General features: G+C 31.8%; 1 protein-coding gene across 1 annotated transcript; it reads right to left on the bottom strand.

The window, feature by feature from the left end:
• Nucleotides 1-1,311: 1,311 nt before the first annotated feature.
• On the bottom strand, nt 1,312-12,925 carry LOC129969736 (dehydrogenase/reductase SDR family member 11-like). Its single transcript, XM_056084415.1, has 5 exons — nt 12,732-12,925; nt 7,982-8,135; nt 6,690-6,784; nt 4,294-4,426; nt 1,312-1,558 (listed from the first exon to the last, which is right to left on the bottom strand). The coding sequence occupies exons 1-5, from the start codon at nt 12,917-12,919 to the stop codon at nt 1,352-1,354; spliced, it is 777 nt and encodes a 258-aa protein (XP_055940390.1). The 5' UTR covers nt 12,920-12,925; the 3' UTR covers nt 1,312-1,351.
• Nucleotides 12,926-23,984: the final 11,059 nt, after the last annotated feature.

Raw genomic sequence — 23,984 nt, 5'->3', positions numbered from 1 at the left:
TAGAAAGTTATTATTCTTTCTTCACATTGGTATTAAAGATGTGGTAAAGGAAAGCCAAGATTCATCCGCAAATCTGCTGTGGTTGTGGTGTGGTAGGCTTTGGGCTAAGAGATAATGAACTTCTTTTGAATAGATGGCATTCTTTGTCTTAGATTCAAACGACACATTTAATTACAAGACCACATAGCAAATTTCATTGGTATAAATCTTTTATAATTATTGAATAGACATACAATAAGATTTGGTCAAAAATTTGATAGATGATTACAATTCCGATGATAGAGCCATGTCTTAAATTTCATTTATAGAGTCTTTGTGCTTTCTAGTTTTTTGTTTAAAAAATACAGACCAACATACATAAATCCAATAAAGGTTTCTCTTCGAATTTATCGTAGCTAAAAACATGAAGATTTTGTAGGTAGTATATAGCTCTGGCTTGTAAATTAGTGCTTTCAATCTGTGAAATTTTCGTAAGACGTAATTTACAAACGATTTACTAAAGGCTTTATGACATTTAAAAAATATTTCCAAAATAAAATCATCAGCAAAAATGTTTTGACGTACGATTCATATTGACCGAAACTATTTGTTCCAAAAATTAGACCCAATTCTGTTTCTCTTGATCTCTATTTTTATTTTGTGTGACGAAGCGTCTCAATATAGATTTAGAAAATAGATTAACCTCGGTAAAGTAATTCGGTGCATATTTATTCACTTAATACAAGGGCTTGTTTATTGCTCCAATATTATATATATCACCGTCTTGACTGGTGACTGAGAGGCACCATTCGAGTGCAAAGGGCAACTAAATCTAACTAGGAATTCTGGAATATAATTTCCCTCACTATGGACGGATATGTACTAATATCTAAAAACTACTATAATATCTAAATGCATTTAAAAATGTGTTTCATTTTTTACTTATAAGAAGAATGAGTCTATTAAAATGAAGAATTTATTTGTTTATCATCAAAGTTGCTATTTATAATTAAAGCTACTATAGAGATTACTTTCATTTTTTTAATCTAGGAAAATTAAAATTTTGATTTATAATTTAATTAAATAGTAAATTTTGTTTTTACTGCATGATTTTTTTAAATTTCAAAATAAAAGAAAAATGTTTTTGCCATGAAAAATACACACAAGAATCGTTATGAAAAAAATTTCCATTCAAAACCATTTCTATCCTAAAATCTATTTTAAAAATTCTAAAAAAAATCTATTCATTATTGGCATGTAAAATAAATTATGTGTCAAATTCAACATAGCATGCAGTGAAGAATCAATATTATATTCATGTATCAAATCGCCTGAATTGAGTAAATATTTTATTTGTGAATCAAAACAAATTTCAAAGGAATGAACGTTCCATGGGTTGTATTAGAATATCATTGATTTCAACATGAGCAGGTGCACTGAGTGCGTAGAGGACACTGTCGGCGATATCCTTGGGTTGCAGAGGTTTAAAAGTTTTTAGGTAACTGTTCGGGTCTTTCATTGGATCCTTCTTCCAGTAGTTCACCAAACACTGTGTCTCTACAATACCAGGGCTGACGCACTGCAAAATTGAAAGAAAAAAAGTTTCTGGGAAGAAAAATTCAATTATTAAAACTATATTTTACAATCAACTTTGATATCAATTTTTGATCTAATTTTAAATCACCAGTTTTTCCAGATGTACCCAATTCAATCTTTGAACTTTCCATTCGTTATCTTATCTGCAAATTCCTAATTCATGCAGTTACCCATGACTTGAATCCATTTGTCTCGATTCTTATTTTTTACTTCAGCAAGCATCTTCGCTTTAATGTTGAGTAATAGACCTTTTCTTAAAAGTTCCTAAATCGACACCCTACTATAGGATTTAAAAAATCGATAATATCAGTTTATTGTTTAGTTCAAGGGGAGTGAAGCTTTATCTGTAATACAAATTGCTGAAATTTTAATTGTAAATAAAGAGGATTTTTTTTCGCAAATACAATTTAATGCTTGATAAAAAAAAATATAATATAGAACGAGAACTTATTTTAATTATGAAACTACAGAAAATTATTTCTTTCGTAAAGTATTTGTTTGTAATGGAAACTCGAATATGTGTTGTGTTGCGGTAGTTTTCAAGCTCATAACCTCCAATCGGTATGATAAGAAAGAAGAAATCTGACTCCAAAAGTAGCATTATATATGAATATAGATTTAATAATTACTGTCAACTTATTTTGATTCAAGTATGCTAATAATAAAAATTTCAAAAACAAATAATGAATGTCGTATAACTTGAAAATCTAAAAGATATATTTTGTATGATAAACAGCCACCAAAAATCAATGCTATTACGTATTAGATATAAAAAATATGTTTAAAAGATGTATTATATTTGTAAATATTTTTGCATAAAATTTCCTACTCTTGTAATGAATAAAATGCGTTGTACGCATACTAACATTTGAAGGGGGGGGGGGGAAGAAAGGAATTTGGGAAAGACGTGTTTCAAGAAAAAGGGGGGGGGGGAACCTATTTTTCTATCATAGAAGCTCTTGTTAGATTCATTGTTAAAGGATAATATATAAACTTTTTACTTTTTCAAATTAATACAAATCATATATTTCTGTAATATGTGAAATGCCTCCTATTTTATTAGACTAAAATTGAAAATCAATTTTTTAAAGCTTCAAATATTCTCACTTCCCTTAACATTACCATGGAATCATATATAGAAACTTATCTTTCAAAAATAGTTTAAAATATTTCGTTATTGATTCTACTTTGAATCCCTGATCTGATTTTCCCATTATACTCTGGTAATTCGATGAATTCGTGAATTTTTCACCCATTTTCGATTTTCTTTTTGATATTATTCAAATGTCGAATGATGGTAAAATTGAAATCAAATATAATTAATAACTACTTAAAGCCTTTAAAGTAACAAGATTTTTTTTTACTATTTAATTGAATTATTGATATTCGCGTGATATGTTTTCCCCCTGCATATAAACATGATACATTTTTATTAATTTTTAATAAACTCCAAATTCAATCGGTTAGTTTTATATAAAACCATAGAATCTCTGACCATTTTCTGTGAATTATTAGGACGCTGAGCTCTTAAACGAATAACAAAATCGTCTGTGACGGCCCGCACTGATTCTTCATTATTTTGATCACGACCAATGCAGCCTCATTGGCTACTAAGATCCAAAAGACTAGACAACAGTTGAACTTTCATTTTCATTAAAGCTAATCCGTAATATCTTTAACCCATGGATGATATTTTTTAAGTATGAAGTTCCAACACACATCCAAGTTCTCTCTATGTGCATCATTATATAGTTTAAACTTTTTAATAGTTGATTCAATGTTGCTAATTTTTAAAATAGTTTTAATCTGCCTGAAATTATTATTTTGAATATACATGTGAAGAAAATCTCCGAAGCTGTTTATTTAAAGAAAATGGATTTACTTCTTGTATTGTGAGTTTTCATTCTTAAAGTTTGGTCTTCGCTTTTTTTTTTTTTTTTTTCCTTCGTAATCCATGCTTTTTAACAGCACTTGGACATCCGAAACTGGTTTTATAAGTATTCCTACGTTTTAATGTTAAGTATTTTTGTTTCTCAAATTCGCTACCACGTTTTGCCACCACTTGAAAGAGGTCCGCGGTAGCTTGGTGGCAAGGCCTCGGAATCGGAGGGTTTCAGGTGCGAGACCCGATTCCACCGAAGAACCGTCGTGTAAGCGGTTCTAGTGCACTTTAAATCCGTCGGGGCTAAATGTCCTCTGTGGTGTGTTCTGGACGCTTGGAGAGGGGAGTGCCAACTCAGATGCCATCCTTGTTATCTGAGCGCGGTTCAAAAGGACGAGGTTCCTCCCAAAATCTCCCAGAACGCTTTAAAACGAGATGTTAATATAACTAAGTACACCACTTGAAAGTAATCTAAATTCATCTTAGTTAATGGTTAATAAGTAATTAAATTTTTGGACTTATTGACAGCGTATTTTGTTAAGAAACAATAGTAATTACTAAAAGTGTATATATTTAAGAAGGAAAAATATATATATATATATATATATAAAATTTCAATCCTTTAGCACATCAAGAAGTGAGTGAAAATTTCCTTCTGTACAAACCTGAAAGAAATATAATTAAATAAAATTGTTCAAAAACACAAGATAAGTTTGCAATTTAAATGGTTTTTCGGCCAATAATAATTTATAATCAACATCATTCATCCTTTAACTAATAATCATTGACATGCTTAGAACATGTGATTCTATACAGAACGAAGAACCGGTACATACCATTACTTTTATACGGCTTTTACCGGCTTTCAGCTCTTTCCTAAGTCCTTCCGTGAGAGCTCGAATCATGTGTTTCGTAGCAAGGTAGAAGTGGATTCCTGGATCTTGTACTGATGTTTTATAGCTAAGAATGCTGTATAAGATAACAGATAATAAAAAAAGGCTTTTCTGATGTTTTATCAATAGAGGAGACAAAAAAAATTTAATAAATCAAAATAATTTGTAATTAAAGTTTAGGCAAACTTGTTTATAAAAAAAAAAGAAAAAAAATTAAAGAAACAATGCTAAAACATGCACCAACCCATTAGATGCGAGCATGCAAGTACATTTATTACTGAATGACGTAACCTGAATATTTTCGATAAACGGCCTGGCCAGGAACATACCAAAACACACAAACATACACACACACCTACTTGTCAAATATTCACACCATTTTTGATATTTTCCAAATGAAAATGAACCAATTTACCCCGTGTAATATGTTGTTTATTACTATTGTAGCAGTTGCATTATTCTATCTTCTCTTTTGGATAATAGGTGGCGATGCCTGATTAGGTACGCATCCCATAGGGCAATGCGATTGTTATTAAAATGAGATAGGATGCTATTCTGTGAGGTGTGCGCGCGTTAATGTTTTGTCTTGTGTGTTCGTGTTTGTTTTGTGTGAAATGGGACCATTAAAGAAATGTTCCCGAAAACATACGTCCTCTTGCTTATGCCGCAGGGATTATGGGGCCGCGGTAGCCTGGTGGTAAGGTCTCGGCTTGTGAGCCGTAAGGTTTCAGGTTCGAGACCCGATTCCACCGAAGAACCGTCGTGTAAGAGGGTCTGTTGCACGTTAAATCCGTCATGCCAAACGTCCTCCCGCTGGTGTGGAGAGGGGGGTGCCAGCTGAGGTGTCGTCCTCGTCATCTGACCGCGGTTCAAAATTACGTGGTCCGTCCCAAAATAGCCCTAATGTTGCTTTACAACGGGACGTTAATATAACTAAACTAAACTAAAGCCGCAGGGATTATAATCATTCCACCACACTATAAAATATATATTAATGTATTGGCATGTAACACTGTATGCATTATTGCATTGCCAATAAAATATGCAGACTTATCCCTGACGTTTTATAGAAGTACGGAATTTAGATTCGCCCAGAACTATCTTTATTTATAAAATCTTCATGTCATTCAGTAACCATCTGCTATAACCTAATAACTACTCTTGTAAGCATCTTACGGAAACAGATAAAAATGAAAAGATTGCTATCTTGATAAAACCTCGATAGAATAATTTCTTAATAAGCAGTTCTATTTGGTATTTTATTTTTATATTTCGGGTGAGCAAAATCACACTTTTATTAATGCAGAGAGTATAAAGCAGAAACACGGAAGAAAATGTCATTTCCCCTTTTCACAAGTTAGACTAACTAGTCAGTCACTAACAGAGTTTGTTGACTCTTTCGATTATTTGTAGTACAATTATTCTTATTTATTTTATGCTAGCAATCTATCTACTCCATAAGTTTGTAGTAATACAATAATAAAAATATTAGAGGTATCTGCAATCATTCCTTTTTCTATTTTTGTTCCGGAAATGTTAAGTTTGAAATTTTACGCTTGTGCATTTGCTTTGCTGACTCATTGGCAAACAATAGAAATCATTTTTAGATCGCTGAGTATTGCGTCGGCTGCATGTTCAGCGTTTAAAATGTTTTTTAAATGAATATTTAAGGTGCTTTATGCGCTTTTTTAATGGTAGGAACTCAAAATCATCTGAAATTTAGAAACGAATGTATTTAGTTTGATGGCAAAACACGATGAGTCATTCGATGTTATGGAAGTGGAAACAAAGTTTCAATGAAGTCATGAAAAATGTTCACGATGAAAAAGAAAATGGATTTCGGTCTCCGACTGATGAGAATTTCTTTACTGTGATTGAAGAGAAGATTAGAAAGTGCAGATTCACCATTTCGTCATTGTCAATGCATTTTCCTCAAATTTCAAATTGAATTCTTTGTCTAGCATTTTTCTACCACGAAGATATACAAAAGCCCTGGCCCCTCTAAGATAAATGCTTTATTAATGGTTGCAACAATACGGAAAAATAACCTAAGCATTGTGCTTCATTATGGAGTAAAAGTGTTTTTAAATAATTGTTTCCTTCTTCCAATTGTTTAGTGCTACTTATTTTCTGGATATCCTCGTAATTTGGAAATCTCACAAACCAGCATGATATGAGTAAAACAGTAAAGTTTCCTTCGCAGAGGGGAAAAGATGTCTTGATATAACATCTGTGCAACATTTACTCTGTAAACATTCATTACCTGCACGTTTTAATAGATGCAAAAAATACCTTTCTGCATAAGTGGTATTAGTCATGCGAAATTAGATACAAAATACCTGCTGATGTGTATGATCTGACCGTCTTCTACTTCATTCTCTTGCATCAGTTGAACAGCTTGTTGAGTACAGATGCACAGGGCCATTACATTCACCTATAAAAATGAGTCACATTTTATTAAAGGGCTGGAATATTTCGCAGATGCCAGTTCCTGATATAAACATTATAATAAAGTAAAAGTAACAGTAAAGAAATATTAATTAAAAATATTAATTACAAAAATATCAGTTTTTGTTGACCAATGAATGTTGTAATTGCAGCTGCACTGGAAAACGTTAAAGCGCAAATTCTTTACGCTTATGATCTCAAAAGCCAATAACTAGCTTTGAAACAATAAAAATAATTTTTTTTTAACTTTCACAAGAAAAGAAAATTCTGCGTTGCTTGTTCTTTCTCAGTCTATTTAAATCCAAATTTCAATGTCGTCATATTTAAACTGTACGTACTTTACTTTAGACGTGCAATATTTTGATATATCCAAGTGACCGCTCTTCGAAATAATAGAATGAAGACTGATGAAAATTTCTGAAATTCACACTGCAGCCTTAAATTCTAATTTGCAGTTAATTTTTCAATAAAAATGCATACTTATGATGTTTGTTAGAATTAAACTGGAATTCTTGATAATTTTTTTTCCCCTTAGAATAAACAAATGCTTTGAATATTTGTTCATTTGTTTCCCTTAAAAGAAATAAATACTTGGAATATTCGTTAATGTGTTGACTTAAGAAGAAATGTTTGAATATTACAAGAGACTGCGTTGCAAAATTTTGAAAATTCAGACAGAATTCAGACAACGAATCGGGGAATGCAGTTTTTCAAATTATACACGGAAGCAATTTTGTACAGTTATGATTAGGATTGTACTGAGGTCAATTCAGTTACAAATTCCTTATGATTGTGTGAAATGAAACCTATAATCGGCTACTCCGACCCACGGAAAAATCTGAGTGACTTGACCAAAGCAACAGCAACACTAGCGGGAACTATGGTGTGGCCATCACTGGCCACGGTACAACCTTCCCTTGGGAAGTACATTCCGTCATCGATGTTAGGAAGCCAACTCCCAATTATTTATGTACCCACTAGGGTGGCGGGAACCAACCACCATACCGGAAGTTCTCATCCTCAATTGGGTGCCCCTTTTGGAAGTGTGAGAAATGAAAAAGAGGAGCATTATCTTCATCAATGAAGTAATATTCTCTGAGATAATTCATCTGAGAAACCATTTCAAAATATCCATCTATGCAGCAAATTTAAATGCAAACGTATAAATATCATATGTACTCACGTCCAGCATGTTTCTGAATTCCGACGAGCTCCCCGTTAGCAGTGGAGAATTGTCAGTGAGTCCTGCATTGTTGATGCAGATGTCCACTCGACCGCATGTCTGGCGGATCTCCTTGAACATCGACAGGATATCAGATTCCTTCGTCAAATCACATCTAAAATAAAATAATTTATTTCTGAATGGATATCATGATCTTCTTGTAAGTATTTGCTTGAATTTGTATTTAAATCTTATTATCTTTGTTGTACCCAAAGTCAGATTGTTTTTTACTTTCGCGTGTATGAAGTATAGAGAAAATGTGTTTAAAAAAAGCATTTTTGACATTATGTATGTATGGGAGAAAGATGATTCAAAAATGCTTTGCGCCAAACGTATGGAATTTCTTATATGTTCTTTACACCAAGTTTGTAGATTTTTAGAAATATCAATTTAGAGGGAAACTGTCTATCTGGAATCGAATATAAGCTTAACTCGATAGCTACAATAGGAAAAATCTAGATAGATAAAATTGGATGCACAGATTCAACATTTACAGTGTAGAAACCTATCAGACTGTGAATAAATGCAACAAGCGATTGACCGCCTGTCTGTACTTTAAGAAGCATGAAAAAGTGATCACAAAAACACAATGACAAATATATCAAATTTGGTATGCGATTTTGGGAATATTATTGTAGTTCTTTTCCAAATTTTCGTTCCAATCGGATGGAAGAAACGCATCTAAGACACAGATTCCATTTTTGGATACTGTTTACCTCATGCCAGGGATTAATTGCCAAAAAACTCGCCAAAGATGACACAATGGATTCAGTGAAATTGTTAAATTCCCACAAAAGATTAATATTTCTGTTAATACTTCGATTCGATTCATTAAAGGTTAATAATATATAATAAGGTTAATATATAATAATATTGTAGGCCGTTGCCATGGAAGGAATTCTTTGCCTTTCTCAAAATCCATTTTTTTTTAAGGAAGTTAGGAGATAATACCTTTATTAGAGAGCATGCGAGTAAGTTTTGGGGAAACCACTTCCACTGGTTTGTTTAGTGAATTTAAGAATAATACAGCTTCTGGATATTATTCTTACAATCAACACGAGATTTTCAACATGAGAGTTTTCTTTCATTAAAGACAGAAATATTGATGATATACCCAGGAGTAAAACTCTTTCATGTGTAGCTTTTTTAACATAAACTAATTTTGTACAACAAAATATTTTATTCCCTTTATCGTCTGCAATCCATTCTATTTCCAGCACTGATATAAGAAACTCCTTTAATCATCTAAAATGTTTTAATTAAATTTAAATATCAATTGAAGCAAACGATTTTAAAATCCATTAACAGCTGTGTGTGTTTTTTTCCCCTACATCTCTAATAATTGTTATATTAGCATTGCAAATTTTGCCCACAATGTTGATGTATAAGAGAGGATAAAAGAATATATTGAAAGATAATTAATTTCATAGTTAATTTTTCATTAATGAGAAAACTTGAAAATAAGCTAAATCAGCAGTTTTCCTAATACAAATTATTAATCGCCTCTGCTTCGTAAGGTTTCATTTAGAATTCTGTTTGTACTTTGGCAATATCTTTATGTATACTCTTGTTCGTCAACAATAAAAAAAAAATATTTTATTTGTTCATAAAAGATTTACTTTCCGAGTTTTTATTTGAATGTGAGCAATACATTTGCATTTTCTTTTGATTATTATTGATTTAATCACTACTTATTTATTATTGATTAAATCACTACTTTAAACAAACAAACAAACAAAAAACACTATCAAAAAGCAAGAATCAACTTAAAATGACAATTAAAAAAAATAGTGGTAATGTAGTTCGAATTCGTAATGTTGCCTAGCAAAGACGTAACTATAAACCTTCTTAGTTTAGCATACTTTGCATTGTTTTTTTAAAAATGTTTTTGATTTAAAAAATTGTGCAGAAATGAAATCGATGTCGTTGAAAAGACAAAATTTTGAATTTAAAGATGAGGTAAAAATATTTTTTCTGTAATACCTTTTTTTTTTTAATTATTTTTTGTCATGGTATAAAACGCTGCTGTTGTTGAACATCTGTTCCATCTGCTCGCAAAATTTTTACTTTTCCCGTCTTCACCTGAGCGATTGATCTATTCCTCCTTGTAGACAACGTTAAATCATTACTACATTGCCACTAAAAACGATGTCAAAAGATATTTATAAAATAATAGAGAATTAAAAAAATAGAATGGAATAGTTCAAAGTTTTAACGTTTACCAGCAAAAGAGTGCCTACTAATTTCTAATTTCAAAAGCACTTGAATTAAAATTTCTAAATAATTAATATTAATTGAAAGAAAACTTGCAAAAAATGAAATAAGTTGCACAAAATTAAATTATTAAAAAGTGGTATTTTTAATTTTGGTTCAATAAATTGAAATTTAATTTTTTTCCCATAATTTCCTCTTAAATGTCTGAGGGAGAAAGACAAAATAAGAGTACATTTCTCAAAGACTGAAGTGATTGCTATCGGCGCATATCTATTTGATTTTTTCATAAAAACTTCACTTTTCTTATTTCTGTTCGGACGACCGATTCATGTCTGCTTTTAGACGTTTTTAAATCACTATTTTGAAGCAAATAAAAAATGGAATAAAAGATATACATTAAATAAAACAGAAACTTAAAAAGCAGTGATAGAATAGTTCAAAGTTGACATTCATTTTAATGGGTTTAAAGTTTTTTAATTAATAACAATCGAAAAAAAATCTCATGCAAGAATGACACTGATATTATTGAAAGATAAAAATTTAAATTTTAAGATGGTATTAAAATATTTCTTGTGAAGTTATTTTTTCCTAAGTTACTGTAGCAAAACAACCAAATGTGTTCAATTTCTAATTAATTTAATATTTAATTGACTTTTGCTGTTTGTGAAGTCGACAGTATTCTTTCTCTTATTTTAAAAAAGAATAAGAGGAATAAGCGCGCAGAGTTTATTCGAAATCTGTCCGGTCGTTTAGAAGGAGATATGGAATGTGCATGCAAATATATAAATTGTTTGACAACGGATTCTGAAACCCTCCGCGCTTTTGCGCATTCGTTAGGATGGGTTTAATTCGTCAAAATAGGGGTGAGAGGAAAGATGAAAGGAGGAGGATGTTTACATCTATACTTATTTAAAGCTCAATGTGTGCGTGTGTGTTGGCGCTCTACAGGCCAGACCGTTTGACCTACAGCTACCAAATTTGGTACATGTATACCTTGGAGGTCGGGAATGTGCACCTGGGGTCCCTTTTTTTAAATTTTTAATTGGAATTTTAATTATTAATTAAAAACTAACTTTCCCACCAAAAAAAACCGTTTCATTTTCCCCACCGCCAAATGAGTAAGGCTTCAGTTTTTTTTCCTTTCTTTTTTTTCTGCCACGCTAATGAGGTTAGGGTTAAAATTTTTTGACCGATTATTTCAAACGATTCTGTTTATTTTCTTAATGTTTGATGCATTTAAAATTAAACGTTTTAATTAATCGATCTTTCAGATTCATTCTGAGGTACTTTTGAATTAAAATAAAACAGAATAGAGGAAATTAAAAATTTCTAATCTGCATAGCGTTACCCCAACTATCGTAGAAAAATTCATGCATTTGCGTAACCGTAACTGGTGATAAAAATTCACGCATGCGCATTGTGTTCTGGTTGTTGACATCTATTATCAACGGATTATTTTTAGGTTAGTTGTATGCTTTTATAATTAAATTGTATTTATGGTAGCTGTATATTGTTTGTATATGCTTATAGTTTTAAGTACATCGTTTTTTAAGTAGATTTTTTAACCTGTTTTCAACCGATTATTTTAAGCGATTCGTTTTATTTTCTTAGTGTTTCATGCATTTAAAATCAAACATTCTTAATTAATCGATCTGCTCATGATGAATCTGAGAAAATTACAAATTCTTGGGATATTACATAAATTAAGAAAGATATTCTTTAGTGCCCATAAAGTTTAAAATCAGTGACTCTGTTTTCAGTAATCATATTATAAAAAAATGCTTTGTTTCAGTAAAAAATATTATTATATTAATTACAGCTCAATCCTTTCCACTTTAATTTAAGGCATAAATTCTACGGGAGCTAACAGAAAATTAGAGAGATACATATTACGTTATGACTGAAGACCTTTATAATATTATGAGTAAATTATATGACTATCAAAATTTGAAGTTTTAAAATATTTTGATGAAGAAGCTATTAAAGTAGGAATTGCATAAAATATTTAATTATTAACGAACATTAAAATTGTCGAACCGGCTGGTAGCCAAAGGCGGCTAGTTTAATAATAAAATAAACTCGGATTACTCGCAAACTGAATTAAAATAATATGGTATGAAATGACACATATTCACATGCAAGTGAAAAAAAATTGAGCAAAAAAATATCTAATAGGTTGAAAATCAAGGTCAAAGAATGACGAAGAATTCCGGAAATGCGCTCATCCATCAGCGTCTCTCCCCTTAATGAGATAGAATCGTCGAAAAGTGATCGCCTCAGAATACTGAAACGAACAATATTTACGTAGCCACGCTGATTTTTATTTATATTGGAAGATATTCTTTGAGATAGTTACCAATTTGTAGAAAATATCTTTTCAATATATTTCAATTATACTTCAAATATATCTTCAGAACTTACCTATTCAATTAAATTAGACACATATCATTTCATACTCTAAAATATTAAAAAAAAAATTATCTCTATTTAGATTTACTTGATGTCGATCAATTTCCCTGACGAAGTCTTCATTGCTTCTTCTTCCGCGATTGCTTTGATTTTATCCACGCTTCTGGCGCATCCCACAACCACCAGGCCGTGTCGCACCAAGGCTCGGCAAAGTTCTGCTCCGATCCCCGTAGAAGCCCCGGTAACGAGAGCCACACGACCCTGCCAACGCTCCATGATGCGTGAACACTTCTAAAATGATAAAAGTTGCGAATTCGGTGTTATATAAAACAAGAGAAACAATCTGCTCTGTCATATCTATCTTAAAGATAATTTTTTTCATTTTGTATTACATTTTTAATGCTATTATAAATTTCTAAACGAACAAGATCACCCATTTTTTTTTGTCTGTCATTTTCGGTAATAGACAAAAAGTATTGTTAGATTCAGTGACTCGTGTAAAGTTCACAAGCAAACAACAGATTACGGTATTAAATTTTAAGGAATGTGTTTTTTAATATGCTATGTCAGAAGTTGGATAAAAATGCTTTATTACTAACACTTTGTTTATGATGCTACCTGTTACCTCATTTATGACAATAGACTTTTTGTTTATGAAGAAAGAGAGATGTTGATATCGGGCATAATATGCAGTGTTCCAAAAAAAAAATGGAATATCCTTTATCATCTGGAAATAAATAGTAGCAGTGAAATCCTAAATGTTCAAAATAAGATTAGAGATTATTAAATCTTAATGAAACAACTTTGCAATCATACCGACATACATTTTATCACTACAGACAATAACGCAATTCCCATGACTATTGGATTTCAAACAGTCTGCAGAAGTCGCCATTTAGTCATAAAACATTTGTCGATGAAAATTAAAAATGGAATTACAAACTAAGGTTGGAGTGTCTGTTTTTGAGAAGTTTTGGAATGGATATTGCAAAGAAATGTTAAATTCTAACCATGGAGGAATGGGAAGAATATTGCCAGATATATCGATGCTATGGATTTTTAGTTCAGTTTAATTTAGTTATATTAACGTCCCGTTTTAAAGCAACACTAGGTCTATTTTGGGACGGATCTCGTAATTTTAAACCTCGGTCAGATGACAAGGATGGTATCTGAGCTGGTACCGCCCTTTCCGAACTTTCACACCACACCAGCAGCCAATCAGTACATGCCTGTTTCTAGTGGGTAGGTGAAAGATGAACACGGTGTATGAAATTGATTTGAAGTGACTTTCCGTAGGGAATAAGAATGATTGCTTAAAACCCGATAAAAATACCCAGTAGAGAGCATATTCCACCTCTTAAATAACGATGGTTTGTGATGTTCAACATGTAAATTGCTGATTGGAGAAGTTCTAAATGCAACAAAGCACAACTGAAGGGCTTAGAAATGCACGTAGTTCAGACATGAGAAGTAAGAAAGATGTGTAGAACTATACACAAAACACCCGTAGTTCTAATTTAGATTTGATGACGCTAAAATAAACAAGTTGTTTGGGACAAAAATCGCATAATATTGAGAGTTAATAGACATTTGTGCCATAGATGAGGAATGAAAGTTAGAACGTCTGTCAAAAACGAATCCAAGGAATCTGTGCTGATGCTGATTTTTACAATTAGTGGAATATCACTGAGAAAAATTCTGGTTCTAAATGTACACAAACTGTTTCCTGAGATGTGAACAAAAACCCGTTGCAAATAAATCAAATCGCCAAGTTGTTAATCTCTGTCTGCAGTTCTTTCAAGGAAAAGCACGCCTTTTCATTAGCAAGAGATTTGTATATCATCAACTTAGACATTCTTATTCACAGTAGATAATATAATAGACAGAATTTGATCAACTTTTAAAGATAAACAGAGTAACGCTCAAAACGCTATCTTGTGCTATTTCCACATCTTGACAGTATGCATCAAAATGAGTTCCCCCAAAGGAACTTGAAACAATCTGCCCTAAGGAGTTTTGAACAAAAATGGGAAAATTCCAACGGAAATTGAAATAATAAATATCTTTTAGAATATCATACCTCCAGGTTCTATCATAAACTTCCTCTGTCAAAATAAACAGAAACTAAGTAATTCTGTCAAATACAGTTCGAATACAGAGTCATCAGTAGTAAAATACTCTGTTCGGAAACCATTTGAAAAGGTGAATTATAATGGTTTTCCTCTATAAAGCAACCTTAAATTGTTTTTTTTTCAAATAGCTAACAAAAATAGCTAATTAAGGCTATAGATCTACAATTGAGAGGATATTAAGGATATTTATTAGTCTCTAGTATAAGAATCCCCATAGAATAGTTCCATTAAATTAAATTGGGAAAACCTGTTCCCCCAAATTCTATGAAACATATTATCAAGAGAATCGCGCGAAAGATATTTTAGTATTGGACAAGAGATTATCATCTGCCCCGGGTAATGTTTGTTTTGCAGTAGATAAAACACGTTGTAGTTCAGAAAATTGAATACTTGACGTGTTTATATATTATATACGAATTTTCTGCCTGATTAATGTATATGAAATTAATTAATTTCAGCTTTTAAATTAGTAATATGATAGTCCATATAAATACATGACATTATTATTAAAGAATTAAATATGGTGAATAATCATGCATCTAATTTTGCAATGGCGATTCACGATTCCTAGATCCACGATCTCGAATTCACTCAATCCCTTGATTTAAGAAAAGTAAATTCTTAATCAAGGGATGTGTCATCTAACTTCCTAATTAGATGAACACATCTCATTTGTGACATTTATCATTGCTTTCATTCCTATAATATGAGATATTGAAACGTTTTAAAGTGATTCTTGCATTTTAAATTACTTAATACTTTCACTTTATTGTAATTTAAAACTAAAATTCAGAAATTCAAACTCGTCATTGTGTGCGAAAAGGTTAATACAAAAATCTTCTGGTCTTCAAACAATGAAAAATTTTTTTTCAAATATGTATTAAAACTGATTTACTTTTGTACTAGATGGTGCAATGTTTAAAATGGAATTTTTATTGTCTATTTTTCTAAGCAAAAATTTTCGCTTCTATGATTATATACTATAGTTGAATAATATTCGGTGATAATGAAACCTCACGTGAAAGTTCTTACAACGCATATCACCGAACATCTGCGCAATAAGGTGGGTTTACAACAGCCAACAAGCAAACCATCCAGTAAGAACATTCATGTATAGAAACTGTATAGTACCTCTCGCAACAAATTTTCTATTGTCCTCTCTCTCAGCGCATGCGCAATCTTCTTTCTGCGCATGCGTGACTTAGTGGAATCTTATAACTGTCTGAGTGTAAATCCACTTATAAATTAAATAGATACATCGTCTTATGCTATAGCTCTTCGAAAGCAACGGATTCAAAAGCCAAAAGGCACGGAATAGGATTTTCATTTCAATAACTATGTAAAATATATTTTAACCTGAATAAGGTTGGAAGTAGGCATATTGCAGCTATATAACACATTCGTGAATTGTGACGTGTTCGTGAACATAATTCATTGTACTACAAACAGCCGACTATGCCCCGCTTCTTCACCATTAAGAGGTCCTTTGTCCGTCACATTTTTTTATACCTCGCAAAAAACATTAGATATGCAGACCAGAATAAATTGCACGCTGTCAAACCTATCGATGGTTTGTAGCCTGTTCCTCCTATAATTGGGACAGATGTAAAATAGTATTCTCCTTTTACGTTTCGGCATATTTCAATTTAAGGTCCTTGCCTTATTAATTGTGTTTATTTTTTCGCCTTGTTTTCCTTAAGTTATAAGACCTGATGGATAAAAATTACCACCAAAATATTTTTAACTTTTTAAAATCCAAACTCTTTTATACTTGCATTTAGAAGTATTTAATCCCCCTTAAAGTTACAAATTTATATTGCATCGACTTTTTATTTTTTGAAACATTATTTTACTCAATGTAAATGAAGTTTCATGCCGTTGTTTCTCTCTTATTTGTGTCATCATATTTTTTTGCTTTTTATCTTGATACTTTTGTTCTTGCATTTTAATAAGTGCGTTTTAAATTCTACTTTAGGATTTTACCTTTTGATTGATGAAATATGGCTCTAGCGTCAATAAGCACAAACTATATTTCTGACGTGTAGAAAAAAATTACTGAGAATTTCATTGAAGTGGTTACAGTGTAGATAAAAATAGCAACCTTGTTTTTCCATTAACTGACTAATTTATTTAAAGTTTTCCTAAAAAATAGACTAAAATAAGTAATACTTTTAGACTAAAATAAGTAAAAACCTTCATCGAATTGTAACCGTCCATCTAAATCACTCAACTTTTGCCAATGGTAAACTCGATCTTCGACGTTTATTAGCATCGTCAATATGTCGATTATCAAGGTCAGCAGGACCATCATCGTAAGCGAAAGCCTTTATACGGCAGCTTCCAATATTCCACGCCCGTTTCAGCTAAGATAACTAAATGGCCATTGGAATGAAACAGGCAATCGGAACTGTATAAGTGGTTAAACTTTATCCATTTGAAACGGAATGGCAATTTTTTGTACTTGTAACATCGATTTTGGACAACTAAATAATCTATGTAAACACTTCTTGACTTGTTTTCTGTTGTGGGCTGGAGATAGCGTTGATCTTGAGTATTCTTGCTAAATTAGTCAACATTATTCAAAAGTTTTCTGCATAAATTAGTCATTAGTAGTTTTGTAAGTGTATTTAAACTTTCAATCATAGTTTCAAATGCATTAAGCATTTGCCATTCGAACCATCTTAGTAGAATGAAAAAAGGTCATTTTTTTCTCTATTTGTCTGATGCAAGGAAGCTTTCAACAGAAAAGACTTGAAAGACCATTTTTGATTTCTATATGGAGATAACCATTCCAATATTGTCATCCTGAAAAGTTTTAATTTTCATAGATGGCATGGTTAAAGTGAAGATTAGAGTGCCCCCCCCCTTTCCCGAGTTTGTCACCAATATAGCAACCCTAATGCTGTTTTGTTTACTACATTTTACAATGGTTGAGGTGTACATGAACTACAACTACTTTAAAAAAAATGTTAAATTAAAAATAATAAAAAAAAATATCGATTAAAAATTTTAATTTTGTTCTTTATTATAATTAAAAGTTTTTTACAATTAATAAGACACTGCAATTTTATTTTTAATGTGAATACGAAAAGAAAATATTTATTCTTTTGCAATTTTTAACTGTCAGCATGCGCTTTAAAAAATAGTCTGAATTCTTACTTTACGAAATCGTCTGCATTCTTCTATCAAAAGTCAACTGCAATGGAATTCTTCGCAGTTCTCGTTATTCTTTTGGTGTTCTAACGGTTGGTTCTCTTGATAATTTTTTATGTCAGCAATTGTGCAAGAATGGATGTCGGATAAATGGGATGGAAGACAGTATTTCGACCCTGCAGAATGGATGAAGGACGAGTGGAATATATACAGTGGCTCAAAAAATTGAGAGTACACCTTACTTTTACTTCATAAATCCGACTTTCAATATAAATAACACATTAACGGGAAGCGCAAACATGATTTTATTTTTACACATAACAAATGGTTTAATTTAGAGTAAAAATAAAGAAAAATCAACGAAAAATTTCTAAATTGAAAATTTTCAGAAGAATTTTAAATAAACGTACGCAGAATTTTGCCACAAAAAATTGAGAATACACCAATGAAATTTTTGCAATATCACGCATAGAAACAAAGTGTCACTATTAAATTGCATGTCTTTTGGCTCTTATAATGCTCTCTAACCGTCATGGTACCAATTCGACCAATTTTTGGTGGTATCTGAAGATATTTTACCCCATTCTTCTTGCACCACTTGTTTTAAATGGATTTTGTTTCTAATTTTGTATTTTTGAACCACTTTTTCGAGTATCCCCCACGAATATTCAATGGCATTGATGTCAGGGTACTGTGGTGGTGTGTGTAACTGTTGTTTACGATGAAAAAGACACCATATTTTGAAGTTACGTGTATTCTGTTTGGGATCGTTGTCTTACTGAAAAATGAAATTTCCATCTAAACCCAAATTTTTAGCACTTTCCTTTAGATTGCTGCGAAGTATATCCAAGTAAACCGTATCATTTATAATGCCATCTATAAAAATTAAATTTCCTACCCCGAATGAAGCCATGTAACCTCAAATCATCACGGAGTCACCATCATGTTTAACTGTAGGACGTAAATTTTTCGATACAAAGCAGTATTAGGCTTTCTCCATACAGTAAGATGGTTGTCATTGCCAAAAATGTTGAGGTTTCTTTCATTACTAAATATAGATTTCTTCCAAAGGTTATTGGTCTTCAATTGATGAGTTTTTGCAAACTTCAAATGCTTTTTCTGAATTTGCAAGCTGGTAAACGGTTTCTCTCTAACAATGCTACTTTTATATCCAGCTTGTTTAATAGCATTTAGCACAGTTTCAGCACTTAACACATCTGCCTATGATTTGAAAAGTTTCTGCAACAAGTTGGATGAATCATATGGTAGCAGCAATCTAAAGGAAAGTGTTAAAAATTTGGGTTTAGCTGGAAATTCCATTTTCCAGCAGGACAACGACCCCAAACAGAATGCACATAACGTCAAAATATGATGTCTTTTTCATCGTAAACAACAGTTACACACACCACCACAGTACCCTGACATCAATGCCATTGAATATTCGTGGGGGATACTCGAAAAAGTGGTTCAAAAATACAAAATTAGAAACAAAACCCATTTAAAACAAGTGGTGCAAGAAGAATGGGGTAAAATATCTTCAGATACCACCAAAAATTGGTCGAATTGGTACCATGACGGTTAGAGAGCATTATAAGAGCCAAAAGACATGCAATTTAATAGTGACACTTTGTTTCTATGCGTGATATTGCAAAAATTTCATTGGTGTATTCTCAATTTTTTGAGGCAAAATTCTGCGTACGTTTATTTAAAATGCTTCTGAAAATTTTCAATTTAGCAATTTTTCGTTGATTTTTCGTTATTTTTACTCTAAATTAAACCATTTGTTATGTGTAAAAATAAAATCATGTTTACACTTCCCGTTAATGTGTTATTCATATTGAAAGTCACATTTATCAAGTAAACGTAAGGTGTACTCTCAATTTTTTGAGCCACTGTATATATTTTTTGCGAGTTGATTAAAGGAAAGGATGCTTGTTTGAAATTTTGTATGAAGAATAGTTTGATGGCTTCTAAGTGTGTATTAAATAAATCAAGTAAAAGCATTAATTCTTTAAAATGCCTTCTGAAATACGTTCCTATAACGTCCTTCATTCTTTTCTATTGATTATGCACTGTTCCTGTTACCCACACAGTCCTTACGTTCAATGTACTAGCGAAGCTACTAGGTTCCCGCTCCCGCTGCTAGCGAAGCAGTAGGATAGATGTTTTTTTTAAAGTTAAAAAATTCTGCCCGGTGCCTTCAACAGATGCCGAAGGCATCGCATGCTCTACCTTTTGCTCTGCACAAAAAAACAATACTTATCATTAAAAAAAGCATTATATTGTAGAGAATGGTAACCGTAACTGTTCCGCTGAAATGTTTGTTTACTTTGTCCGCCATCTTCATTGGCGAACTGCCATCCTTAGCGCAGCAAGGGACACACTAAACTTCACATTTACCGATGGCATTTCTATTGAATTGCCATTTTTGAACATTGCCAGTTAAAAATTGCCATTGATGAACATGGCCAATTCTAAAGTTTGAACTGATTTCAAGGCCACAAATTTTCGAAGCAAAACATTTAGGACCTCCATTAATATTTTAAAGTAAACCGAGATTCGACACATCAAAAATCTGTCAAGAATGGAACAGGATGCATATAAAAACTCAATACTTGACACTTTAACAGAGATCTTCAATTTGCTTCACGAGATGACTTCTGATGATGGTCGTGAGTAAAATTCCAAAATTTATTCTTAACTTTTGCCTTACCGTATTCCTCTGTATGTAAAATATTGTTATAGCTTAAAAATGCCTCTAGATATTTTTAATCTCCATATTTTAGACACTCTTTGATATCTAAAAGCGCCTTGGAGTTCTCGCCATGATAGCTCAAAGTGAGCTGTTTAGATGAAACTTTTTTTTTTCGCATTTTAATACCAAATGAAATTTTCGTATTTTAATAATATTGAGATCTAAAGTCAATGAGAAGTATTACAGAAATAAAAACTTCATATCGTAAAAACTAAATACCTTATTTACAAAAATGGTCCCAACACTCATAACACTATTAATGTCCAATGAAAATATAGTAAATATTTAATTAAAAGTTAAAAACAACTGGAATTTCAAAAATAACAGCCATTAAAATATCATAATTGAACAGACAACATTTAAAAACTTTAAACTGTCGTAGTTTTTAGGATAATTATTTGATATAAAAACTTTTTAAAAACCTACTGGATTTAATTGTTAGCAACAAGTAAAATTTTCAGATACTTTCAAAAGATTAATAAATTGCATTGATAATTGTTCATTTTACTAATTTTACAAATTTCTTAATACTTGAAAGGTTTTATTTTGTGATTTTATCTTTTAATATTTTTGTTTAAAAATTAACTTTTAAATTTTTAAATGACTGTTTTATTCCTTAATTCATTGTTTTTATTTTTGCCTTTTACAACTGCAATTAGATATTAAGTAGCTCTCAAAAAATGATCTTTGATCCACAATTCCATAAGAGATGAAATCGTTAGAAGTAGGAAGTTAATAAAAGATGGCCCTTATATTAAAATTGAGTTACATATAATCTATTTTGAACTTAATTGCCTCGCATCACATGCTGATAAATTTGAAGCCCTAAAACTGAATCTGAAACGATACGTGCCAGATTTTAAACTTTTGATCCATTGCTTTATTCAAATTTTTAAATTCAGAATCCTTTCTGATAATTTGAAATGGAATCTCTATTCCCAAAATAATATTAATTCAAGTTAGACAAATATATGATGCGAGGGAGACAGATTTGATAAGAATGTTGAACTTTTGTTTTAAGTAATCTGCCTAGATTTCTATACATTCGAAAAGTTCTCATACTGACATTTTACTCTTAATCTATTTCAATTAAATGTAACTTATTTCAGGAGCCCCCTTTTCTCATTGCAAGTGGAAGTTTATCTCTGACATCTGAGCGGTACATGACATCCGACTTATATAATTTTGCCTTTTATATATTTATAATCTTTCTTGCCATTTTTTTGTTTACTCTGCCAAAATGGTAAGAAATGCCGCAGAAGAGATGAATTGTCTTCTTCTTTATAATTAACAAACTTCTTCTAACCAACTTCTTTATGATCAATTAAAAAGGTATGAACCTGTCTATTTTGGATCATATATAAAGCTTGTAATTTTGGATAATATTTCAATTTGTTCTGAAGTTCAAGTATTTGCATTTAAATGTTTACGCTTAAATTTTGAAAAACCTCAATAGCTCTGCGAGTAATTTATCGAATCTTAGTGCTATTTTTAATGAGTCAAAATGTTTCTAAGGATACATATTAGTAATTAGACTTCAATATTTAATCATCAGGCCATAGACTTTATCTCACATGTAATGAAAAATTTTTATATTTAAAAGCCTTGTCTGAAAAGAGTCAGAGGAGACACGAATTTTTTTTCCAGTGACAGAAAAGTTCAGAGAAAGTAGGAAGCAATTATGAGTGTTATCATAAAGCATCCCATACCATGCTAGTTTGAGATTACCAGGACGAAAGTCTTCGTTAAGTCCTTGTTTTTGTAGATAGAGGGGTGGATTCGTTTAAAAATTTCTCACTAGATGTCGTTTCTTAATCTTGAAGAATGAATGCTGTTGGTCTCGATGGTCTCTAAAGTGTTTAAACTCTAGCAGCTTTCACATGAGACCAGTTATTGTGCGCAATGAAAAGTCATGCTTAACTGCGGAAGATGACCCCCGGGGGTGGCACGTCGAAATGAGGATGAGATGCTTCCGGCATGGTGGTTGGATCTCGCCACCCTGGAGGGTACACAAATAGGTGGGGGATCTGACTCCTCTCATCGATAACGGGACGTACTTCCTTCGGGGAGGGTTGTACCGTGGCCGGTGATGGCCATTAGGACTCAACCACAGTTCCCGCCAGTGTTGCTGTTGCGGCGGTCTGGCCATTCAGCTTTTATGGTTTAAATTCGTGTGCCGTCATGGCGGGTCGGAGAGTCAGATGGCTGACTTAACTGCTGAAGATCATACTGGGAGAATGGCAAATAATTGTCTCGATGAGAACTTTTTGCTATTGTCCTAATGGGGTCACGTGATCTGGTTGAGGTAGGCGGGAGCTTCTATTGCTCTTAATAGTTGTCCTGCTTCTCTGTGGCGAAAATTTGCACCCAAAAAACAAAAGCTTCATTTACACGGAAACTTGATATTACTGAGTCTAACAAATGCAGTAAATAACTGAAATTGTGTAAACTCTTCTCCTGATCTGCAGTATTTGGTTCGGAAAACGAATTTAAATTTAATGTTTCTTCATTTCTTTCATAGTTATTTTAATGTAAGTTAATTAAAGGTAAATAACGCTTTTGTTTTCACAAAACAAAATACGAATTTAATTTTTAAATATTCAATTACATTAGTAAGAATCTTAAAACCTATGGCATTAAGTTTACACCAAAACAACTATCGCCAACGTGGAATGGATTTTAGTCAAATTGCATTTCTATATTTCTGCAAACTACATTTCTGCATTTTCTGCAAAGTTTTTTGATATTCTATAATTTTTATAATATTCGTAATCTTGTCAAAAAGAGATATTGGTATGTATGAAGAAAGATCTAATGATTGTAAGAATAAATATGAAAGGTATAAAAGCAACTTCTGATCATAAACCTGCATTTCGTTTCCCCTGACCACAGTTCAAAATTATGAGATGTGTCCCAAAACACAGCTTTTGTTTAGGAACAGCACGCTAATGCAACGAAAATTGTTATCATTTCAAAATTTAAACAAATCAGTAAATGAGCAGGGTTTTTTTTTTTTTTTTTTTACTAAGTTAGAAATATTAAGAATATTTTTAATATACTTGGTTCGCAAACTAGCAGAATACAACCCAGAAATTTAAGCATTAGCTACCGTTTTAACATTGATAACCGAATAACATCTAAATATTGATTCATAATGAAGATTCCATTGCATAAATGCAAGTTGAGCCTATAAAATCGAATTGTGATCAGATTAAATATAACAATTTTTCAACAATGGGCTAATTAGAGCCTTAAAATTTCTAACCTCAGAATTTTTCCAATATGAAAAGCTTATTATGCA

Source organism: Argiope bruennichi, chromosome 1 (genome assembly GCF_947563725.1).
Source record: "Argiope bruennichi chromosome 1, qqArgBrue1.1, whole genome shotgun sequence".
Taxonomy (NCBI): domain Eukaryota; kingdom Metazoa; phylum Arthropoda; class Arachnida; order Araneae; family Araneidae; genus Argiope; species Argiope bruennichi.
Note: the sequence above shows the minus strand (reverse complement) of the source record. Positions and strands in the feature narration are given on the sequence as shown.